The 19,160-nt window shown below is 36.3% G+C and overlaps 1 protein-coding gene across 5 annotated transcripts in view; it reads left to right on the top strand.

Annotated features, from left to right (window-relative positions):
• The window catches only part of UBXN7 (UBX domain protein 7), a 59,610-nt gene that overhangs the window by 27,588 nt on the left and 12,862 nt on the right, over positions 1-19,160 (top strand). For 4 of the 5 annotated variants that reach the window (XM_042954404.1, XM_042954402.1, XM_042954401.1 and 1 more), the window contains 5 exons: positions 4,445-4,510; positions 8,022-8,134; positions 13,729-13,875; positions 15,156-15,246; positions 16,119-16,246. In XM_042954404.1, coding sequence (XP_042810338.1) covers positions 4,445-4,510; positions 8,022-8,134; positions 13,729-13,875; positions 15,156-15,246; positions 16,119-16,246 — 545 coding nt within the window. The remainder of the gene's footprint in view (positions 1-4,444; positions 4,511-8,021; positions 8,135-13,728; positions 13,876-15,155; positions 15,247-16,118; positions 16,247-19,160) is intronic. The other variant, XM_042954405.1, reaches the window with a different exon arrangement.

Raw genomic sequence — 19,160 nt, 5'->3', positions numbered from 1 at the left:
TCAAAGATCAAACGAGCTACAACATTCCCTTAAGCCAAAGTGTAATCCAGAGCAAGCCCTAACTCTACAGTTCTATGAAGGCCGAGAGGTGAAGAAGCTACAGAAGAAAAATATGAAGCTAGCGGAGGTTGGTTCATGACGTTTAAGGGAAAAAGCCATCCCCATAACATAAAAATGCAAAGGGAAACAGCAAGTGCTGATGTTGAAGCTATAGCAAGTTATCCAGAAGATCTAGTTTGGATAATTAGTGAAGGTGGCTACACTAAGCAACAGGTTTTCAGTGTTGACAAAACAGCCTTCTGTTGGAAGAAGATGCTATCTAGGGCTTCCATAGCTAGAGAGGAGAAGTCAGTGCTTCAGATCTTCAAAGGAGAGTCTGGCTCTGTTGTTTGGGGCTATTGTAGCTGGTGACTTGTTGCAACCAATGCTCCTTTACCATTCTGAAAATCCTAAGGCCCTTAAGCATTATGCTAAATCTGCTCTGCCTGAGCTCTGTAAATGGAACAACAAAGCCTAGATGACAGCACATCTGTTTGCAACGTGGTTTACCAAATATTTAACCGCACTGTTGAGACCTCAGAAAAAAAGATTCTTTTCAAAATATGACTGCTCAGTGACAACACACCTGGTCATCTAAGAGCTCTGATGGTAATGTCCAATAAGATTAATGTTGTCTTCTTGCTTGCTAACACACATCCATTCTGCAGCCCATGGATTAAGGAGTGATTTTTACTTTCAAGTCTTACTATTAAAAAAATGAATCCCATAAGGCCATAGACAGTCATTCTTCTGATAGATCTGGGCAATGTAAATTGAAAACCTCGTAGGAAGGATTTACCTTTCTAGATGCCATTAAGAACATTCATGATTCATAGAAAGTGGTCACAATAACATTAACAAGAATTTGGAAGCAGTTAATTCCAACCCCTCATAGACGACTTTGGGACTTCAAGACTTGAGTGGAGGAAGTGACTGCGGATGCGGTAGAAATAGCAAGAGAACTAGAATTAGAAGTAGAGCCTGAAGATGTAAATGAATTGCTGCAATCTCTTGATAAAACTTGAATGGATGAGGAGTTGCTTCTTAGGGATGAGCAAAGGAAATGGTTTCTTGAGATGGAAGCTACTCCTGGTGAAGATGCTGTGAAGATTGTTGAGATGATAACAAAGGATTTAGGATATTACATAAACTTAGTTGATAAAGCAGTAGCAGGGTTTGAGAGGATTGACTCCAGTTCTTAAAAATTTATTTATTTATTTAAAGAATCTCTGCACCCAATATGGGGTTCAAACGCACAACCTCAATCAGGATCAAGAGTTGCACACTCCACTGACTGAGCCAGCCAGGCGCCCCTTGATTGAGTCCCAATTTTGAAAGAAGTTCATCTCAAATGTTGTCAAAATTGGATGCTGCAGAGAAATCATTTGTGAAAATAAGAGTCAATTTATGCAGCAGACTTTATTATCTTAAGAAGTTGTCACAGCCACCCCAACTTCAGCAACCACTGTAATCACTCACAGCCATCAACATAGATTAAAGACCCTTCACCAGCAAAAAAAAAATTACAGCTTGCTGAAAGCTCCAACAATGGTTAACAGTTTTTAGCAATACATTTTTTAAAATTTTATTTTAGAGAGGGTGCCATTGGGGTAGAGGGGCAGAGGGAAAGAGAATCCTAAGCAGGCTCCATGCCTAGCACAGAGCCCAATGTAGGGCTAGATCCCATGGCCCTGGGACTGTGACCTGAGCTGAAATCAAGAGTTGAACACCTAACTGACTGAGTCACCCAGGTGCCCCAACAAGAAAAATGTTTTAAATTAATGTGTACATTTTTAAAGACAGTGCTATTGCACACGTAATGGACTACAGTATACAGTTGTTCCTTGAACAGCTCAAGGGTTAAGGGAGCAGACTCCCAAGCAGTTGAAAATATGCATATAACTGTTGACTCTCCCCAAAACTTCACTAATAGCCTGCGGTTGACCAGAAGCCTTACCAATAACATAAACAGTTGATTAACACATATTTGGTATGTTATATATATCATATACTGTTTTCTTAACAAAAAAGCTGGAGAAAAAATGTTATTAAAAAATCATAAGAAAAATTTTTCTGTATTTGTTGAAAAATATCCGCATATAAGAGCCTTGTAGTTCAATTCTGTATTATTCTATGGTCCACTTTAGTGTAAACATAAATTTTGTATGCACTGGGAAACTCAAAAATTCATTTGACTCGTTTTAATGTGATATTTGCTTTATTGTGGTGGTCTGAAACCAAACTTACATTATCTCTGAGGTATGTCTATAATAATGATCCTAGTACTAGAGGTGTGTTGTGTGTGGACTGAGGAGAGGTTCTTCGGTTTTTGGGTTTTGTTTTTGTTTTTTAGAGAGAGAGAGGGTGACCAGAGGAGAGGGCAGGAGGGGGAGGAGAGAGAGAATCGTAACTAGACACCACGTTCAGTGCAGAGCCCAATGCAGGGCTCAATCTCGTAACATTGAGATCATGACCTGAGCCGAAACCAAGAATTTGACACTTAACTGACTGAGCCACCCAGGCGCCCCTTTTATTTTTTTTTCTGGGGACAGATTCTAGGTTAGACTTAGCATAAATGAGGAGGAAACAAATAGGAGCAGATATCGAGCGCAAGAAATCAAAGGGGTTGGGTTCAAGGCTAGCAAAAGAGGAAGTAGGAGACATCAGGTGCCTAACAGAAACGGGCTAAAATGGGAAGAGAGTGGGTATGTGTGTGTGAAATAGTGTAGAATATTGAGTGGCCTGCCTTTGGCAGTTTTAAAAGTAGAAGAAAACTATCTTTTATATGCTACCTCCCCAATCAGAATATGCTCTTTTTAGGCAGCCATTCTATGCCTTATCCTTTGATACCCTTACTTTCTTAATTGTTATGGTTAAAAAGTATCTGATAATGAGTTTTAAGAAGGCATTATTTGACAGGCCATATTATTCTTGCCAGAAACATACATTTGAAATAGGAACTCTTGATTAAAAATAGTTCCAAGATTGAATAACATTCCTTGCTGCTTGAAGGGAGGAGAAAATACTGCAGTATTTAAATTTTAAAATTTTTGGTTAAAACAAATTCGATATAAATAAAATCCAATACAGAACTAAAACATGGAAGTTTCTTTCTCCTTTTTTTTTTTTTTTTTTTTTTCAACGTTTTTTATTTATTTTTTGGGACAGAGAGAGACAGAGCATGAACGGGGGAGGGGCAGAGAGAGAGGGAGACACAGAATCGGAAACAGGCTCCAGGCTCCGAGCCATCAGCCCAGAGCCTGACGCGGGGCTCGAACTCACGGACCGCGAGATCGTGACCTGGCTGAAGTCGGACGCTTAACCGACTGCGCCACCCAGGCGCCCCTCTTTCTCCTTTTCTTAATCACATCTCTTTTCCTAGAAATAATATTGTGATTTTTTAACATAAATACACAAAAGTACATAAATTATATACAGACAAATAATACTTTAAACAAAAACGAGTTTTTAAAATATATGGTTCTGCATTTTGCTTTTTTATTCCATTGCTCTTAGAAAGAATTATATAATGACATACACAGACTTTTGGGAAAGATGCTTTGACATGGGTGGAGGACTTTTATACTTTGTATCTAACCTCACTGCTCAATTTATCATTTATTAACGCAAAGCATTGTTCTGTTTACATGCTGGCCAAGCATGCCATAAGTCAATTTAATAATTGTTACCCATATTTTAAGAATTGTTAAGTGTCCTTGTTTACTATATATAAATGATCTGGTTTATTGTAATGCACATACATGATCTGGCAAATTATTTGAACATATGCATATAGGAAGATAACATTTTTATTATTGCTTTCTAAACTTCATCTATAAAATACTTAAGGATTGGGTAATAGACACTAGACTGAGTATCAGAAGACCTTGGTTCTGTTCACTTTCCTCTCATTAAACCACTGTGTAACTGGAAAAAAAATTTTTTTCCAAAATTAAAAATGTTTTTGGTGTTTATAATTCTGTGAATCCACTCACTAAGAATATATAATATTAGGGATTAGAAGTTAGGTACTTAAATGTCAACTAAAGGGTAGTCCGATTCCTTAGGCTAACCTAAATTAGATATTTGCAGCACGTATATAGCTTCATCACCAGGGGGAGTCCTCCTCAAAATCTTCTTTCTTCCTGTCTTTTACATAAGTTTGGTTAAGTCTCTTAACTGGGCCTTAATTTTCTTATTTGTAAAACAAAATGGTTGGGCTGAAGATGGTTGAGTTTTTGTGTATGAATGACTTAAAGGTTTTAAGATATTTTATTTTTTGAAGAGGACACCTTTATAAATCTATGAGTGTTTTAAAGCAAGATGTACAGATAAGGAAGTTTTTAGAGTTGTTTCAAAATAAAGGTTTAAATTTCTGTATCAACTCTATTTTTTTCCCCTAAAGCTCCTAAAAGACGACGGCCTGCACGTTCAATATTTGATGGTTTCCGAGATTTTCAAACTGAAACTAGTAGGTATCTTGGGCCAGTTTATTATCTCTCTCTTCCTCCTTCTTCTCTCTTCTGCCCTCTCCCCTCACTCTCCCACATAGAAAACCACAAGTTGGAAAAGCACCTATACACTCTGCTACAAGTCAAGATCCTGGTTTGTTTTATATAGGTGTTTTTTTTTTTTTTTTAAAGGAAAAAGATGATTAATCAAAGGAGTCACCTTATTTTATTATTTATTTTTTAAATTATTTTAGAGAGAGTGTGTGTGAATTGGGGAGGGGGCGGGGGGGTGCAGAGAGAGAGAGAGAGAGAAGGGAGGGAGGAAGGGAGAGAGAGGGGGGGAGAGAGAATATCTTAAGCAGCCTCCATGCTTAGCACAGAGCCTAACATGGGCCTTGATCTCACGATCCTGGATCATGACCTAAAATCAAGAGCTGGACACTTAACTGACTGAGCCACCCAGGCACCCCACGAATCACCTTAAATTTTTAAAAAATATTTTTATTTTATCTTATTATTATTATTACTATTTTATTTTATTTATATTTATTTATTTTTTTATTATTACTATTTTCTAAAATAGTAATAATATTATAATAGAGATAATAGAGAGATATAATAGAGATAATATATAGAGATATAATAGAGATAATAGAGAGATATATATAGAGAGAGATAATATAGATATCTATAGACCTAGAGATATATCTATATCTATAGTATCTATATCTATATTATATATATATAATATAGATATTATCTATAGATAATATATAGAGATATAATATAATAGAGAGAGAGATATAATAGAGATAATAGAATAATCTCTAGAGAGAGAGCATGGGAGGGGCAGAGAACGAGAGCATCCCAAGCGTGTTTTGCATTGAGCACAGAGCCTGACTTGGGGCTCAATTTCATGACTGTGAGATCATGACCTGAGCTGAAATCAAGAGTTGGATGCTCAACTGACTAAGCCACCCAGATATCCCAGGAATCACCTTATCTTATTTTATTATTTCATTTCAGTTTTATTTATTATATATTTATTTATTATGTTTATTTTTTATTTATTTTGAGAGAGAGATAGCAAGTAGGGGAGGGGCAGAGAAAGCAAGAGATAGAATTCCAAGCAGGCTCTGTGCTGCCAGCTAGCAGCATGGGGCTTAAACTCACAAACTGTGAGAACATGACCTGAGACAAAATCAGGAGTTGGACGCCCAACTGACTCAGCCACCCAGGCGCCCCTGAAATACCTTATTTTAAAAGGAAATTGTGAATTCAGTCTGTGATTGTTACTAACTTCCCCTTGAGCTGAACTGTTACAAATGCTAACCTAACTGATGATAGAATAATAAGAGTGATGGAGAAATGTAAGAAATCTGGTAATTTACAAAGTTAATCAGCTTTTGAACGAGCACTTAAATGTTGACTATAATAAAAGAAAAAGGTGGTTTCCCCCAAGGTCTTGATATCTCACCTCACATCAGTCATAATGGATAGTACCAAATAGGCAAGAAATAAGAAGTGTTGGCAAAGATGTGGAGAATAGGGAACCCTTGTGCACTGTTGATGAGATTGTAGATTGGTGCAGCATATGGAAAAAAATATGGAGGTTCTCAAAAAATTAAAAATAGCAATACCATTTGACTCAGTAATTCTAATTCTTGGTATTTATTCTAAGAAAACAAGAAATATGCACCCCTGCGTTTATTGCAACGTTATTTTCAGTAGCCAAGATATGGAAGCAACGTAAGTGCCCATCTATAGATGAATGGGTAGAGAAGATACGGTATTACCAATGGAATATTACTCAGGCACAAAAAAGAATGAAACTGGGGCACCTGGGTGGCTCAGTTGGGCATCCAGCTTCAACTCAGGTCATGATCTCACGGTTTGTGAGTTCCAGCCCTGTGGTGGGCTCTGTGCTGACAGCTCAGAGCCTGGAGCCTGCTTCAGATTCTGTGTCTCCCTCTCTCTCTGCCCCTCCCCCACTCATGCTCTGTCTCTCTCCTTCAAAAATAAATGAACGTTAAAAAAAAAAAAAAAAAAACCTTGCCATTCATAGCAACATGTATGGACCTTGAGGATATTATGCTAAGTGAAATAAGTCAAAGAAAGACAACTACCATATGATTTCACTTACGTGTGGAATCTAAAAAAAAAAACATGAACAAACAAGCAAAAAGAGACTCCTGCATGCAGAGAATAAATTGGTAGTTGCCAAAGGGGAATGGGAGGATAGGTGAAATAAATGAAGAGGATTAAGAGATACAGGGGCGCCTGGGTGGCTTAGTCCATTAAGTGTCTGACTCTTGATTTCGGCTCAGGCCATGATCCCAGGGTCGTGAGATCAAGCTTCATGTCAGGCTGTGCTGGGCGTGGAGCCTACTTAAGATTCTCCATCTCCCTCTTCTCCCTTCCTCCCCAACCCACTGCTTGCATTCATGCATGTGGGTGTGCTCTCTCACTTGTTCGCTCTCTCTCAGAAAAGTCACGGTGATGAAAACTACAACATTGAGAATATAGTCAGTTAATACTGTAATAATTTGTATGGTGACAAAGGTAACTACACTTACAGTGATAAGCATTTTGTAATGTATATAATTGTTGAATCAGTGTTACACACCTTAAAGTAAAAGAATATTATGTGTCAACTATATTTCAACTTAAAACAATAATTGAATAATTGGCCAAAAAAAAAAAAAAATCCCGATAGCTGTCAGTTTAAAGGAATGACCATAATGAAAATGGATTATTGTAGTGTATTGAAAAACAGAACAGGAAAAAGCCACACCACCCAAAGCAGCCACTATTAACATTTTGGCTATAATTTTTTGGAATAGGTTTATATCTTTCTGTGGAGTTAAGTCAGAATGAGATTCTTGGCCTTATTCTTTTAGAGGATTTAGTACTGATTTAGCAATGGAATCTTAAAAGGAAAGTTGTTTAGAGAATATGTGAAAAACTATTAGACCATGCTTGATTTTGTAGTTGATTTATAATGAGCTCACTGAAGCACAGATAGGGCTTGTAACTTTGGAGAGAGTTGAAGGGGAACCCAGACTAACTCTGGTCATCAGGGAAGCCCGTGCACTTCCAGCAGAAGGTGACAACAGGTGGTGGTGTTCTCTTACTGTCAGAATCTTTGAAGATTGGGAATGTAGCTAGAAACGGCAGATACATTAGGATCATTGAACTGGATAAATGGAGATGGAGTTTTCTCCTCTGCTAAACTTGGTTTGGAATATGAAAAGGAAATATTTTCATTGTGTGACTCTACTATAATTTTCAGCTTTTATCCTTCCTTACATTTGGATTGAGAGCACCAGCTAAGTCTTAAGACTCCCTCCCCACCTTGCTTTGTTTTGGGGTTTGTTTGTTTTTAGAATCAGCATTAGATATTTGCACTTGCATTTGGGGTCAGGCATGTTGTTCAGTAATTCTTGCAGTTAATGCATGTTTTTTATATTTCTAGATGCACGGCTTTTATTTTCTGGCTAACTGAAATTTCCTTATCCTCCTGTGCTGCAGTTCGGCAAGAACAGGAATTAAGAAATGGAGGAGCAATAGATAAGAAACTGACTACCCTTGCAGATCTTTTCCGGCCACCCATTGATTTGATGCATAAAGGCAGCTTTGAAACAGTAAGTTGTTGGAAATTTTAAGCCTTCGGTATGAATCCTTTTGCATTTTCAATGCCATTTTTTTCTTTCTAAGAACAAAAAAGTTTCCAGCATATAGAGAATCGGCATCTTAATAAGTATGACACAAGTGTGAGATACCTAAAAGTTTACATGATTTATATTTATGCCAGCAGTAAATGAGATGATTTGATAAAAATCCTTTTATTACCCTTGTGTGGTATCACTTTAGAATCTTTGCCATTTTGGTAGCTTTTGAAAAAAATCTTAATGTGTTTTAGTTTGTGTGTATCTTTGATTAGTACTGAGACTAGTGTGCCTGTGTTTATTGGCCATTTGTGAATTTTAGGTATCTTTTGCCCATATTTCTATGGGAATCTTATTATATTTTAAAAGAGTATCTATGTAGTTGCAGAATATATTCTCCCTCAGTTCTTGGTTTTAATTTGGCTAACGCCAAAGAAAAACTTTCCAGAGCAGGTTTATTTGATTGTCTGGTAAATTATAAGCTTAATGAGGGCAGGGGTAACATGTTTCTTTTTATTTTGGTAATCATTGAGACCCAGTTTATGGTATTTTATAGAAACATAGTATTTGTTAAACAAATGAGTTTAGTTAGGATTTTAAATATCCTTCTCTTGAAGTGTTCAAACAGCTGCTTTTGTGTGTTGACTAGCATGTTAATGCTCTTTTGAATCAGAATAGCATTTCCATAGATGTAAATCACTTAAATTTTAGGTAAGTCTTATCTGTTAGGATAAAGTGGGTCAAACAATAATCACAAAAATGAAGTTTGTAGCTACATATTTGGAAGTGAGTTATGCTTGATTTTTTAAAAAGATTTTGTACTTTGACATATTCGTATAGTGGCCTAAATGAAATACTCAGGATTAAAAATTTAACTGTAAGCCCATTCTTCAGTTTTAAATTTCTGAATTGTAAAATCTCAGAGTGTTTGGCTGCAAGTAACAGAAAATCCAAATGATGGTGATTTGACCAAACAAGCATTTCTTTTTGTCGTGTAAAGAAGACTAGAGTTGATTGAGGGAGTTTTTGGTGTTCATTAGTCAGCTCAAAGATGTTTTCTTTCTTTGCCTTGTGATCTTAATATGGTAGCTGTGTATCCTCTCTACTGTTCTGGTGATAATTCAGCCATTGAGAGAATAGCAGCAATATAAAAGGCAAAAAGGACTTGAGTTTGTTTTGCCATGTTTCCCATTTTTAGTAGCTTCTGAGTTGCTCAGGGCTGAATGAAATAACTCTGAGTTTGATTTCGTTTGATCACTTTGGGCTCATAATAGCAGTTACTTTGATGCTTGTTCGTTGAGGGAAAATGTGAATCTTGTTTGATCTTGTCCTCTGAAGTTTGATTCACTTTTAAGTTATTATATGACCTGTTTTTCTTTGTATTTCATGACCTATATTATTCGCAGCAATCTTATCTTTTATTTATTGATAATATTAAGCTTTATTGTTTACAAGTCTTTAAATGATCTAAACACTCCCACAAAAGGTAGGCATTTAATTATGGCTAGTGGTAAATCCATTAGTTTTATAAAAATTAGGGAGGTAATATACAAAATTAAGTCACTGAAGATTAAGGAGGTGAATGTTAAAAATTAGAGGGACACTGGCTGCTCAGGCAAAAGCCATAGGTTTGGGAACCATTTTAGATGTAGATTTGAGCTACAGTTTTACAGGTTTAGAAACTGGACTTCCTTAGTGTAACTAGAGGTAGAGTATGTTCAAGTGTTCTGGTTCATGCTAACCAAATGAGAAACGGATTAATTCACTTGTTCACTCAGTAACTATTTATCAAAGCCTTCTATTACAAGGTCTTGTTCTAGGTAATGGGGATTATATTTGTTGGGATAAAGATTTGACGGCATATGAGAGAGACCAGGAAGAAAAAAAACAGCTTAAAACAAGATAGAAGTCCAGATTGTTAGTGGTTCTGCTATATAAAGTTATTAGGAGTGGAGTTTTTTTCTGCATTTCACTGTTGTTTCCTAGGTCTTGCTTGCTTCTGTTCATATGATTCAAGATAGCTCACCACCTTGTTTGCTTTCCAGCCAGCATGAAGGGGGGGATGGGGCACACTTTTTCCCTTGAAAGGCACAACCTAAAAGTTGTACATTTCACTTCTGTTCACATCCCATTAAACAGAACTCAACAACATAGCCACACATAGCTGTAAGAGACACTAGGAAATCCAGATGCTTAGCAAAAATTGGAGGCTCTGTTACTAAGAGGGAGAAGGGGAAAATGGGTATTTGGTACCTATACGCAGTTTCTGCCATAGGGAGATAGTGATAAACAAGCTCTACAGAGTTCTTGCCATCAAAGAGTTTATAATCTAGGGGGAGAAACAGACTATAAACAAATAAAAAACATAATATATAACATATATTTAGTGTATATATATATATTTTATATGTATGTTTGGTATGTATATATATAGAGAGAGAGGCAGAAGGGGAGGGAGAGAGGAAGAAAAATTTCAGGTTATAATAGTTGCTGGGAGAAAGAAAAATAGAATAAGGGAAGGAGAGAGGGCTATTTTTTTTTTTAATGTTTATTTTTGAGGGAGTACGTGTGCATGCGTGCACACAAGAGAGGGGCAGGGAGAGAGAATCCCGAGCAGGCTCTGCACTGTCAGTGCCTGGGTGGCTCAATTGATTAAGTGTCTTAACTCCTGATTTTGGCTCAGGCCCTGATCTGACAATTCACAGGATCAAGCCCTGCATTGGGCTCTGCTCTGACCATGCATGCGGAGCCTGCTTGGGATTCTCTCTCTCTCTCTCTCTCTCTCTCTCTCCCCCCAAATAAATAAGTAAACTTTTTTTTTTTTTTAAAGGTACAAGTGTGCTTAATGGAAATTAAAAGCAAGATTGATTTCATAAATTTCACATATGTCTATAATTGTGATAGAACTATTTTAGATAGTAAGATCAGGGAAGATTATGAAAGGATGAGATTTGATAGAAATCTGAATAGAGTGAAGGACTATGAATCATAGGAATGTCCAAGGGAAGAGCAGACAAAATAGTTAAGTGTAAAGGTACTGATATTGGAAATATCTAGGCCTGTTTCTGATACAGCCAAGAAAACCCGTGTAGCTGGAACTGAGTGAGCATAGCACTTAGGATGAATGATCTGACCTGGGCAACAGAACATTTCTTAGGTTTTCTTATTTCTCCACTAGCCCATAAGTTCCATGAACACAGGGACTTTGTTTTATTTACTGTTCCACAGTGCCTGGGAGAGTTTCTGGTACATGGTTGGCCCTCATTAAATCTGTGTTAAATGATTGAATGGCATAATCTGGAGTACATCGTACAGAAAGAGTCAGAACAATTTCCCTGATATTCCTTAATGCATATTTGTTAAAGTTGCCATTCAGTTACACGTGCACCTAGTCCTAATTACTAAGAGTAATTTCAAAAGTACTTGCTATAAATGTGAATAAAAATAATTAACATTTCCATAAAAAAGTACTGTGTATATTCCTTCTTAGTGTTTTATATATATATATATATATATATATATATATATATATATAATTTCCTCTATATCTTTGTTTTTCATACTTTCCTGATCTGTCTGGGACTGAGAGAGAGGTTAGTCTTTACTGTTTCTGCCTTGTCATGATAAATCCCATCACATACCTATTTGGTGTAGCCATATTTACCCTTTTGTCTCCCTGTAATGGCTTTTAAATATTGACTCAGAACAGCCTAATAGATTCCAAGAGGGAAGATCATCATTGTCCCATGGTCCACTTACACCTCTAGCCCTTGACTCATATAATTTGTATACTAAGTGAGATTGTGTTAAGACTCTCTTATAGTTAGTCCAGATGTTGCTTTGCATGAAATTTGTATCTTCTGTGGTTCCTTCCTTCTAGCAGTAGTTTCTTAATAGATCTTCAGATGTTTTGGCTGATACAAGGTTTTGCCCCATGTAAGCTTCAAGAAGGCAGGGGTTTTTGTGTTTTGGTAACTACTATACCCACCATCCATAACTGTACCTGAAACATAGTAGATACTCAAATACTTGGTGAATGAATGAATCTGAACTAATGAAAGCATGAATGTGAATGAATGAATTTTTGAAAAATAGAAATCAAATGAATGCATCATTTTTAAACTCTGAGCTTTTTAAAATTTATTTTTGAGACAGAGCGCACGAGCTGGGGAGGGACAGAGAGAGAGAGAGGGAGGCAGAGGATCCAAAGCGGGCTCTGCACTGACAGCAGAGAGCCTGACGTGGGCTCAAACCCATGAACCATGCTGTGATGACCTGACCTGAGATCAGATGCTTAACCGACTGAGCCACCCAGGCTCCCCTGGACTTTTATTATTTTTGACGTTACACATTTTTTTCCTTGTCAAGTGCTGTAGTCGAGGCAGATGTAAATTTACCTTGTGTGTTAATTTTTTCTTTATTCTCAAATAGTTTTTCTTCCATTAAAACAGTATAATTACTTACTACTCATTTATGAAATCTGTATGCATGCTATAGGTAAGGAAGTAAGTGGGGCACTACTATGTCCTAGGAGCAAGGAGTTATTATATTTATATACTTTAAGCCTTTGAATACAGCTTCCTGACTCAAATACATGGATAATTCTTTTTAGAACTTGGGTTTTCACTTGTGGAATCAGTAGTGAATATTAGAAAATGATTTTCTCTGGGGGATTCATACAAAACAATAGGATAATAGTATTTTCAAGATTGCATAAACCTTAAAACAGAAGATATTCTTAGTTTTGCATTTTATGATACTTTCAAAATGTTATGTTTTTCAATTGTTATTAATCTGAGTTAATTGATTCTTAAGATTTTCCCATGTCAAATTGATTAGGAAAAGAATATTGTTCCAGGACAAAATTATTCAAAACTATGGCTTTCATTTCACTTCCTGTGCAGAGGTTTGAGGTAGCATTTGCTCATTTGCTTTTGTGCCATTCTTTTCCTGTTCATCAACATTTCTTAGGTCTTTGTGATAATGAGGAACTGTGAGGCAAAAAGTACATACTCAAGATTGATATTTGTATTATACATTGGGGAGTCTTGGAGATCATTCTGAAATAGTCTGTGATCCTGTGATCTCATTTTTGAAACCCATTCTTAGGAATAGTAACCCCAAGAGAAGAAACCCTCAACAGCTTTTACTGAAATGTCTAGGGTAGTTCTATAAAATAGCAATAGACACATACTGCTTACATTTGTTTAAAAGGAGAGATATTTGTGGATAGGGATTGGAAGAGATGGTATGATAGAATTACATGATTTTTTGACCTAGTTTGTGGAATCTTTTTTAGGTAAAGATGTTTAATGTACAAAAAAATCTAGCCATTAGAATAATAACAGTGTATAAATGAAAAGCAGTTCATTTAAATTTGAAAAATGCTTGAAAATGAACCTTATTATTACATACATATACTCAAATTAATGTATAGATACTGAAAACTCTAGATGTCATATTTGAGAAAAAATTTTGTATTTATATGAGGACAGCTTCTGAATTCTGAAACATATCAGTTACCAAATGGAAAGTGTTTCTGACAAATGTTATATAACTTTACTCTACAGGCCAAAGAGTGCGGCCAGATGCAAAATAAGTGGCTAATGATAAACATTCAAAATGTACAAGACTTTGCATGCCAGTGCCTCAACCGTGACGTGTGGAGCAATGAAGCTGTGAAGAATATTATCCGGGAACATTTCATTTTCTGGCAGGTGAGGAGAATTAATCAAAATTTTTGTAGTATTTTACTATTGTAGTATGAGATGTTGGGGAGGAGGCAGTAGGTTATAAAATGGGAAAAAAATTAACAGTTAAATTGTGATATATGAAAAAGTAAAACTACCCATAATGGCTGAAGTAGTAAGGACAAGTGAAAATAAGGTCAGCAATGAAGAACTCCTAAGGGAAGGAGGAAAAAGAACCAACCCATGTAAGCCATGTAGTATTTATATCTCAGAAGAGTTGATATATTTCAATAGAATGTACAACTATACTATTCAACAGAAATATAATGTGAGCTACATAAGTAATTTTTCCAGTAGCCACATTTAAAAAGGTCAAAAGAAATAAGTGGAATTAATTTTAATATATTTTTATAAAGTCACATTCTCTCATATAAAACTAATATTAAAATATGAAGTGGTGTTGTTTGTTTGTTTTTTGGTGTTAAGTCTTTAAGATCTGGTGTGTATTTTATATTTAACCGGTATCTGACTAGCCACATTTCAAGTGCTTCAATACCACATGTTCTAGTGGCTACTACAATTGACAGTACTGATATAGAAGTTCTTGAAGTAATGGAAAAACATTTGACCAAGGCCTAGATTTTAGCTTGAGTTTGATACTCCCATCTGTGTGTCCTTACATTTATCACTTAGGGTCTTACTGGTTCTAGTTTCTTTTTATATAAATGATCCAAGCTAAGGTTAGATGATCTTGCTCTGGTTTTTTATTTTATGAAAAATAAATTGAAAATAAAAACTTCTGAATGAACTTAATTCTTTTCCCAATGCAAGATATGCTATTGATTTGCCTGTTCTCATGTGTTATAGGCCCCTAAATTCAACATGATTTTTCTGAATGGTAACCTTTTATTCAGCACTTGTTGATTATCTCTTTGCCTAGCATTATGCCAGGCACTTGAACCATGTAATATATAGTACATTGTGATTTATTAAGATGTATATGGTTGAAAGTCAGGAATGACATGGATGGACAGATAACAACAGGAAGGGCAATACCTCTTCTGAACTGGGAAGAGAGAAAGAACAGAGTGATATGTTTATACAAGTTTCCAGAGGCATTGAAGGCAGGAAGTTGAGGGAGTTCACATCAGATGACTTTAATTATCTAAGACAGGAGTGAAAATCTAACATATACCAACATATACCAACCATATATCTAACAAAGGCGTATTTGGATAATTAATTGCTGTTGGTATATTTAACAAAGATATAGTTGACACTTTTTTTTAATATCAATGACTTAACAGGTTTATCACGACAGTGAAGAAGGTCAGAGATACATACAGTTTTATAAGCTAGGGGATTTCCCCTATGTTTCTATCTTGGATCCACGGACAGGTAAGATTTATGTCAGCTTACAGCCTTTAACTTATTTCTCTTTCACTTATCTAAATAATTGACCTTTAATATTTGACTTGGATCCAGTTTCAGAATTATTTGGTTTTTTTTATGTTTATTTATTTATTTTGAGAGAGAGAGAGAGAGAGCATGAGCAGGGGAGGGGCAGAGAGAGAGAGAATCCCAAGTGGGCTCTGCACTGTAGTGCAGAGCCCTACACAGAGCTCTATCCCTGGACTGTGAGATCATGGCCTGAGCCGAAATCAGGAGTCTATGCTTAACCGACTGAGCCGCCCATGCATCCCGAAAATTATTTGTAATACTTTAGATGAAGGGTTTTTGTTCATGTCCTTGAGAAATATTTAAATATCTATGAAGTATATATTTAGGAGTCTGTTTCTGGTAACTTTGGGAGATGGTAGTATTTTTATATTTTTGTATAGTTTTGTCCTTTGAAAGAATAACTTTTTCTTTCTTGTTATTTTATAAGGAATCTCCTTTGGTTTTCTATCATTAAAATATTAAGATTGTTCAGTGGCTGTTGTAATCCCATCAGAGAAGCAGAGGGTAGAGTTAGTTTTATTATTAATTTGAGTTTCATACAGATACTGCTTTGTCTGAACCTCTTCCTAAATAGCAGTTAATGATATCAGCAGGTAAAGTAGCTGCCCTGTCATGATGGCCAGGAATCTCTTAGATTGATTATAATTAATGTATCCTCTAGTTTATGAACATACTATGTAACTTAGGCTGGTGAGGGGTGGAGTGTGTTCCCAGTAATTTAATTATGCATATACCAAAAGAAATATTTAATGAGAGAATATTTGGAAAGAGTATTGATTTTATTATATACCCTGGTTTTTAATTTTTAGGTCAGAAGCTAGTAGAGTGGCACCAGTTAGATGTATCTTCTTTCTTGGACCAAGTGACAGGATTTCTGGGTGAACATGGGCAACTGGATGGACTTTCTAGCAGTCCCCCCAAAAAATGTGCCCGTTCAGTAAGTATGACTGAGAAGTGGTGATGGGCAGTTAAGTGTAATTGCATATAAATATCTTGTGAAAAATGTTTGAGTAAAGGTAATAATGTAAAAGTTTAAAGTTTGTGGCTGCACATCTTAGATACCCTCCTTATATTTTGATAATTTCCCACATAGGTGTTCTGTCTTCTCAGTGAGATTATAAGATTCATATTCCTAGTCTCCTTTGCAGTTAGGGTAAGGGCATGTGACCGGAGACCTGGATTTAGAAATAAACAGTGTGAATGTGTACCGGTAGGTAGGAGAACTGATAACGGCAAGCCTGGTGACAGAGGAATCCACTTCTTCAGGGGTAGCATGTCAGGCATTTGGTATCCAAGTCTAAGCAGCAGTAGAAATGGTATTTTTCCTAGACAGCTTTCATAGTGTAGCTGGACATTAGTACTGGTTATATAGCTTTGGGGTCTGGCTCCCTGGCCCACCCAGAGATTATTTCTGTACTTAATTTCTATAATATGCTATTATGGGGCAGACCTGTTTGATAATTAAAGTCAAGATTGGTGGTGAGTAAGAGACCTTCAGAGATAATGGGACTCTCATTTGGTGGTAGGAGCTATTTGGGTTTGATGGCAGTGAGAATAAAATTAGTTTTAGAGGATATGACTTTAGCAGTCCATATAATGCAGTTATGAAACTGTTCCTTAAGTTTATCACCTAGAATAAAGTACACAGGCACAGAATGGTATGCATGCTTGCCAAGGAGTGGTATAGAATTCTTTTTTTCCCCGTAGAGAATTTTTATTGAGGTAGTTACAGTAGTACAAAACTAAAACATTGATTCAACTTTTTTTGTTTGTTTTTTTCATTATTCTGAGAAGTTTGGCTAAGGTAGAATTCTTTTTTAAGGCAAAAAAACCCCAAAGAGTCTTTATAATTGCCCTAAGAGAGTTTCTTATCTTTTGCAGTCATACCTAAGGCTGATATTTTCAAAAACCAGAGCTTGAGCTTGTGAGTTGCTGAATTACAACAACATAAATTAACAACTTCACCAGGTCTCTTATGAAAAGTAAGACGTTTAGTGGGAAAGAATGGGACCATAACATTGGACAAATACATAGGGATGATTTGGGTGACCAGTACCTCAGACCCCACTTCTGATACAATTCTATGAATGTTACAAATATTGATCAACTGTGTGCAAGAGAAACACCAACAGATAATGACTTAAACAAAGAAGACATCTACTTTGTTCAACTTAAACAAAGAAGACATCTACTTTGTTCAACAAGAAGTCGAGGCAGGCAGTCTAGAATGTGACTTCTGTGGATGTCAAGAAACCAGATTTCTCCTCTTCTTCCCTCCCATCCCCCCATCCTTACTGTTGGCTTGTTCACACAATCACAATATAGATGCTCTGCTCCCAGGCATTATATCCAAGCGTGGACAAGGAAGATGGGGGTAGTGCCTCTGTACAAAAGTAAACAGATACAGATAAGAGTTCTGCTTATTTTAGCTGGACATATTTTCTTGCACAAATACAATTAAGGTCCTGTTAAGAAAGCAAAGAAGACTGTATATGAGATAGGAAACTAGTAGTGTCTGATATAGTGCCATTCTTTAAAATCAACATACATGGTACAGAGTGTCATTATCTGCAGTCAAAGCCATTGCATGTCATGTGGGCATATCTATTTGCTTTTATGTTTGTAATAAGTTAGCCTTTATTTTATTTTTGAAAAGTTATAGCTATTTAAAAAAAAAAATTTTTATTTTTAATCTCCATACCAAATGTGGGACTCAAACTCTCAGCCCTGAGATCAAGAGTCACATGCTCTACCAACTGAGCCAGCCAGGTATAAAAAAAGTTACAGCTTTTTAAAAAAATTTTTTAATGTTTTTATTTATTTTTGAGGGAGAGAGACAGAGCATGAGTGGGGGAGGGGCAGAGAGAGAGGGAGACCCAGAACCTGAAGCAGACTCCAGGCTCTGAGCTGTCAGCACAGAGCCCAATGTGGGTCTCAAATCCATGAACCGCGACATCATAACCTGAGCCGAAGTCAGATGCTTAACCGACTGAGCCACCCAGGCGCCCCTTGAAGAGCAAATTTTAAATTTTTCATGAAATCCAGTTTATCAGCGTTTAGACTTTGTGCTTTTTGTCTCTTATCTGAGAAATCTTAGCCTAACCCAAGATTTTATCCCATTTTTTTTTTTATTTTTAGCTCTTAAGTCAGTGATCCATTTTGAATGAATTTTTGTATATGGTGTCGGGATAGGGTTGAGTTGGGGCTTTTTGTCTGTCTGCATATGGCTGTACACTTGTTCCAGCACCATTTGTTGAAAATATTATCCTTTCTCCATTGAATTGCCCTTTGCACCTTTGTCAAAAAATGATCATATATATGTGTGGGTTTATGGACTCTTCCTTCCAGTGATTATGTTATGTCTTTCTCTACAGCACTTTTCTCTTAGTGATAGTAGCTTTGTAAATCTCGAAATTGCATGGTGTAAGTTCTCCAACTTTATTCTTCTTTATAGTTGTTTCGTTATTTCAGATCCTTTGTGTTCCCACATAAGTTTTAGAATCAGTTTGTCACTTTCTTTTTTTAAATTTTTTGAGGAACCTCCATACTATTCCAGAGTGGGCTGCACCAGTTTGCATTCCCACCAACAGTGTAAAAGTGTTCCCCTTTCTCCGCATCCTCACCAATTTCTGTTGTTCCCTGAGTTGTTAATTTTAGCCACTCTGACAGGTACAAGGTTGTATCTCATTGTGATTTTGATTTATATTTCCCTGATGATGAGTGATATTGAGCATCTTTCATGTGTCTGTTAGCCATCCAGAAATCGTCTTTGGAAGAGTGTCTATTTCATGTCCTCTGCCCATTTCTTCACTAGATTATTTGGTTTTTTGGGTGTTGAGTTTGTTAAGTTC

The sequence above is a fragment of the Panthera leo genome, chromosome C2, assembly GCF_018350215.1.
Source record: "Panthera leo isolate Ple1 chromosome C2, P.leo_Ple1_pat1.1, whole genome shotgun sequence".
Taxonomy (NCBI): domain Eukaryota; kingdom Metazoa; phylum Chordata; class Mammalia; order Carnivora; family Felidae; genus Panthera; species Panthera leo.
Note: the sequence above shows the minus strand (reverse complement) of the source record. Positions and strands in the feature narration are given on the sequence as shown.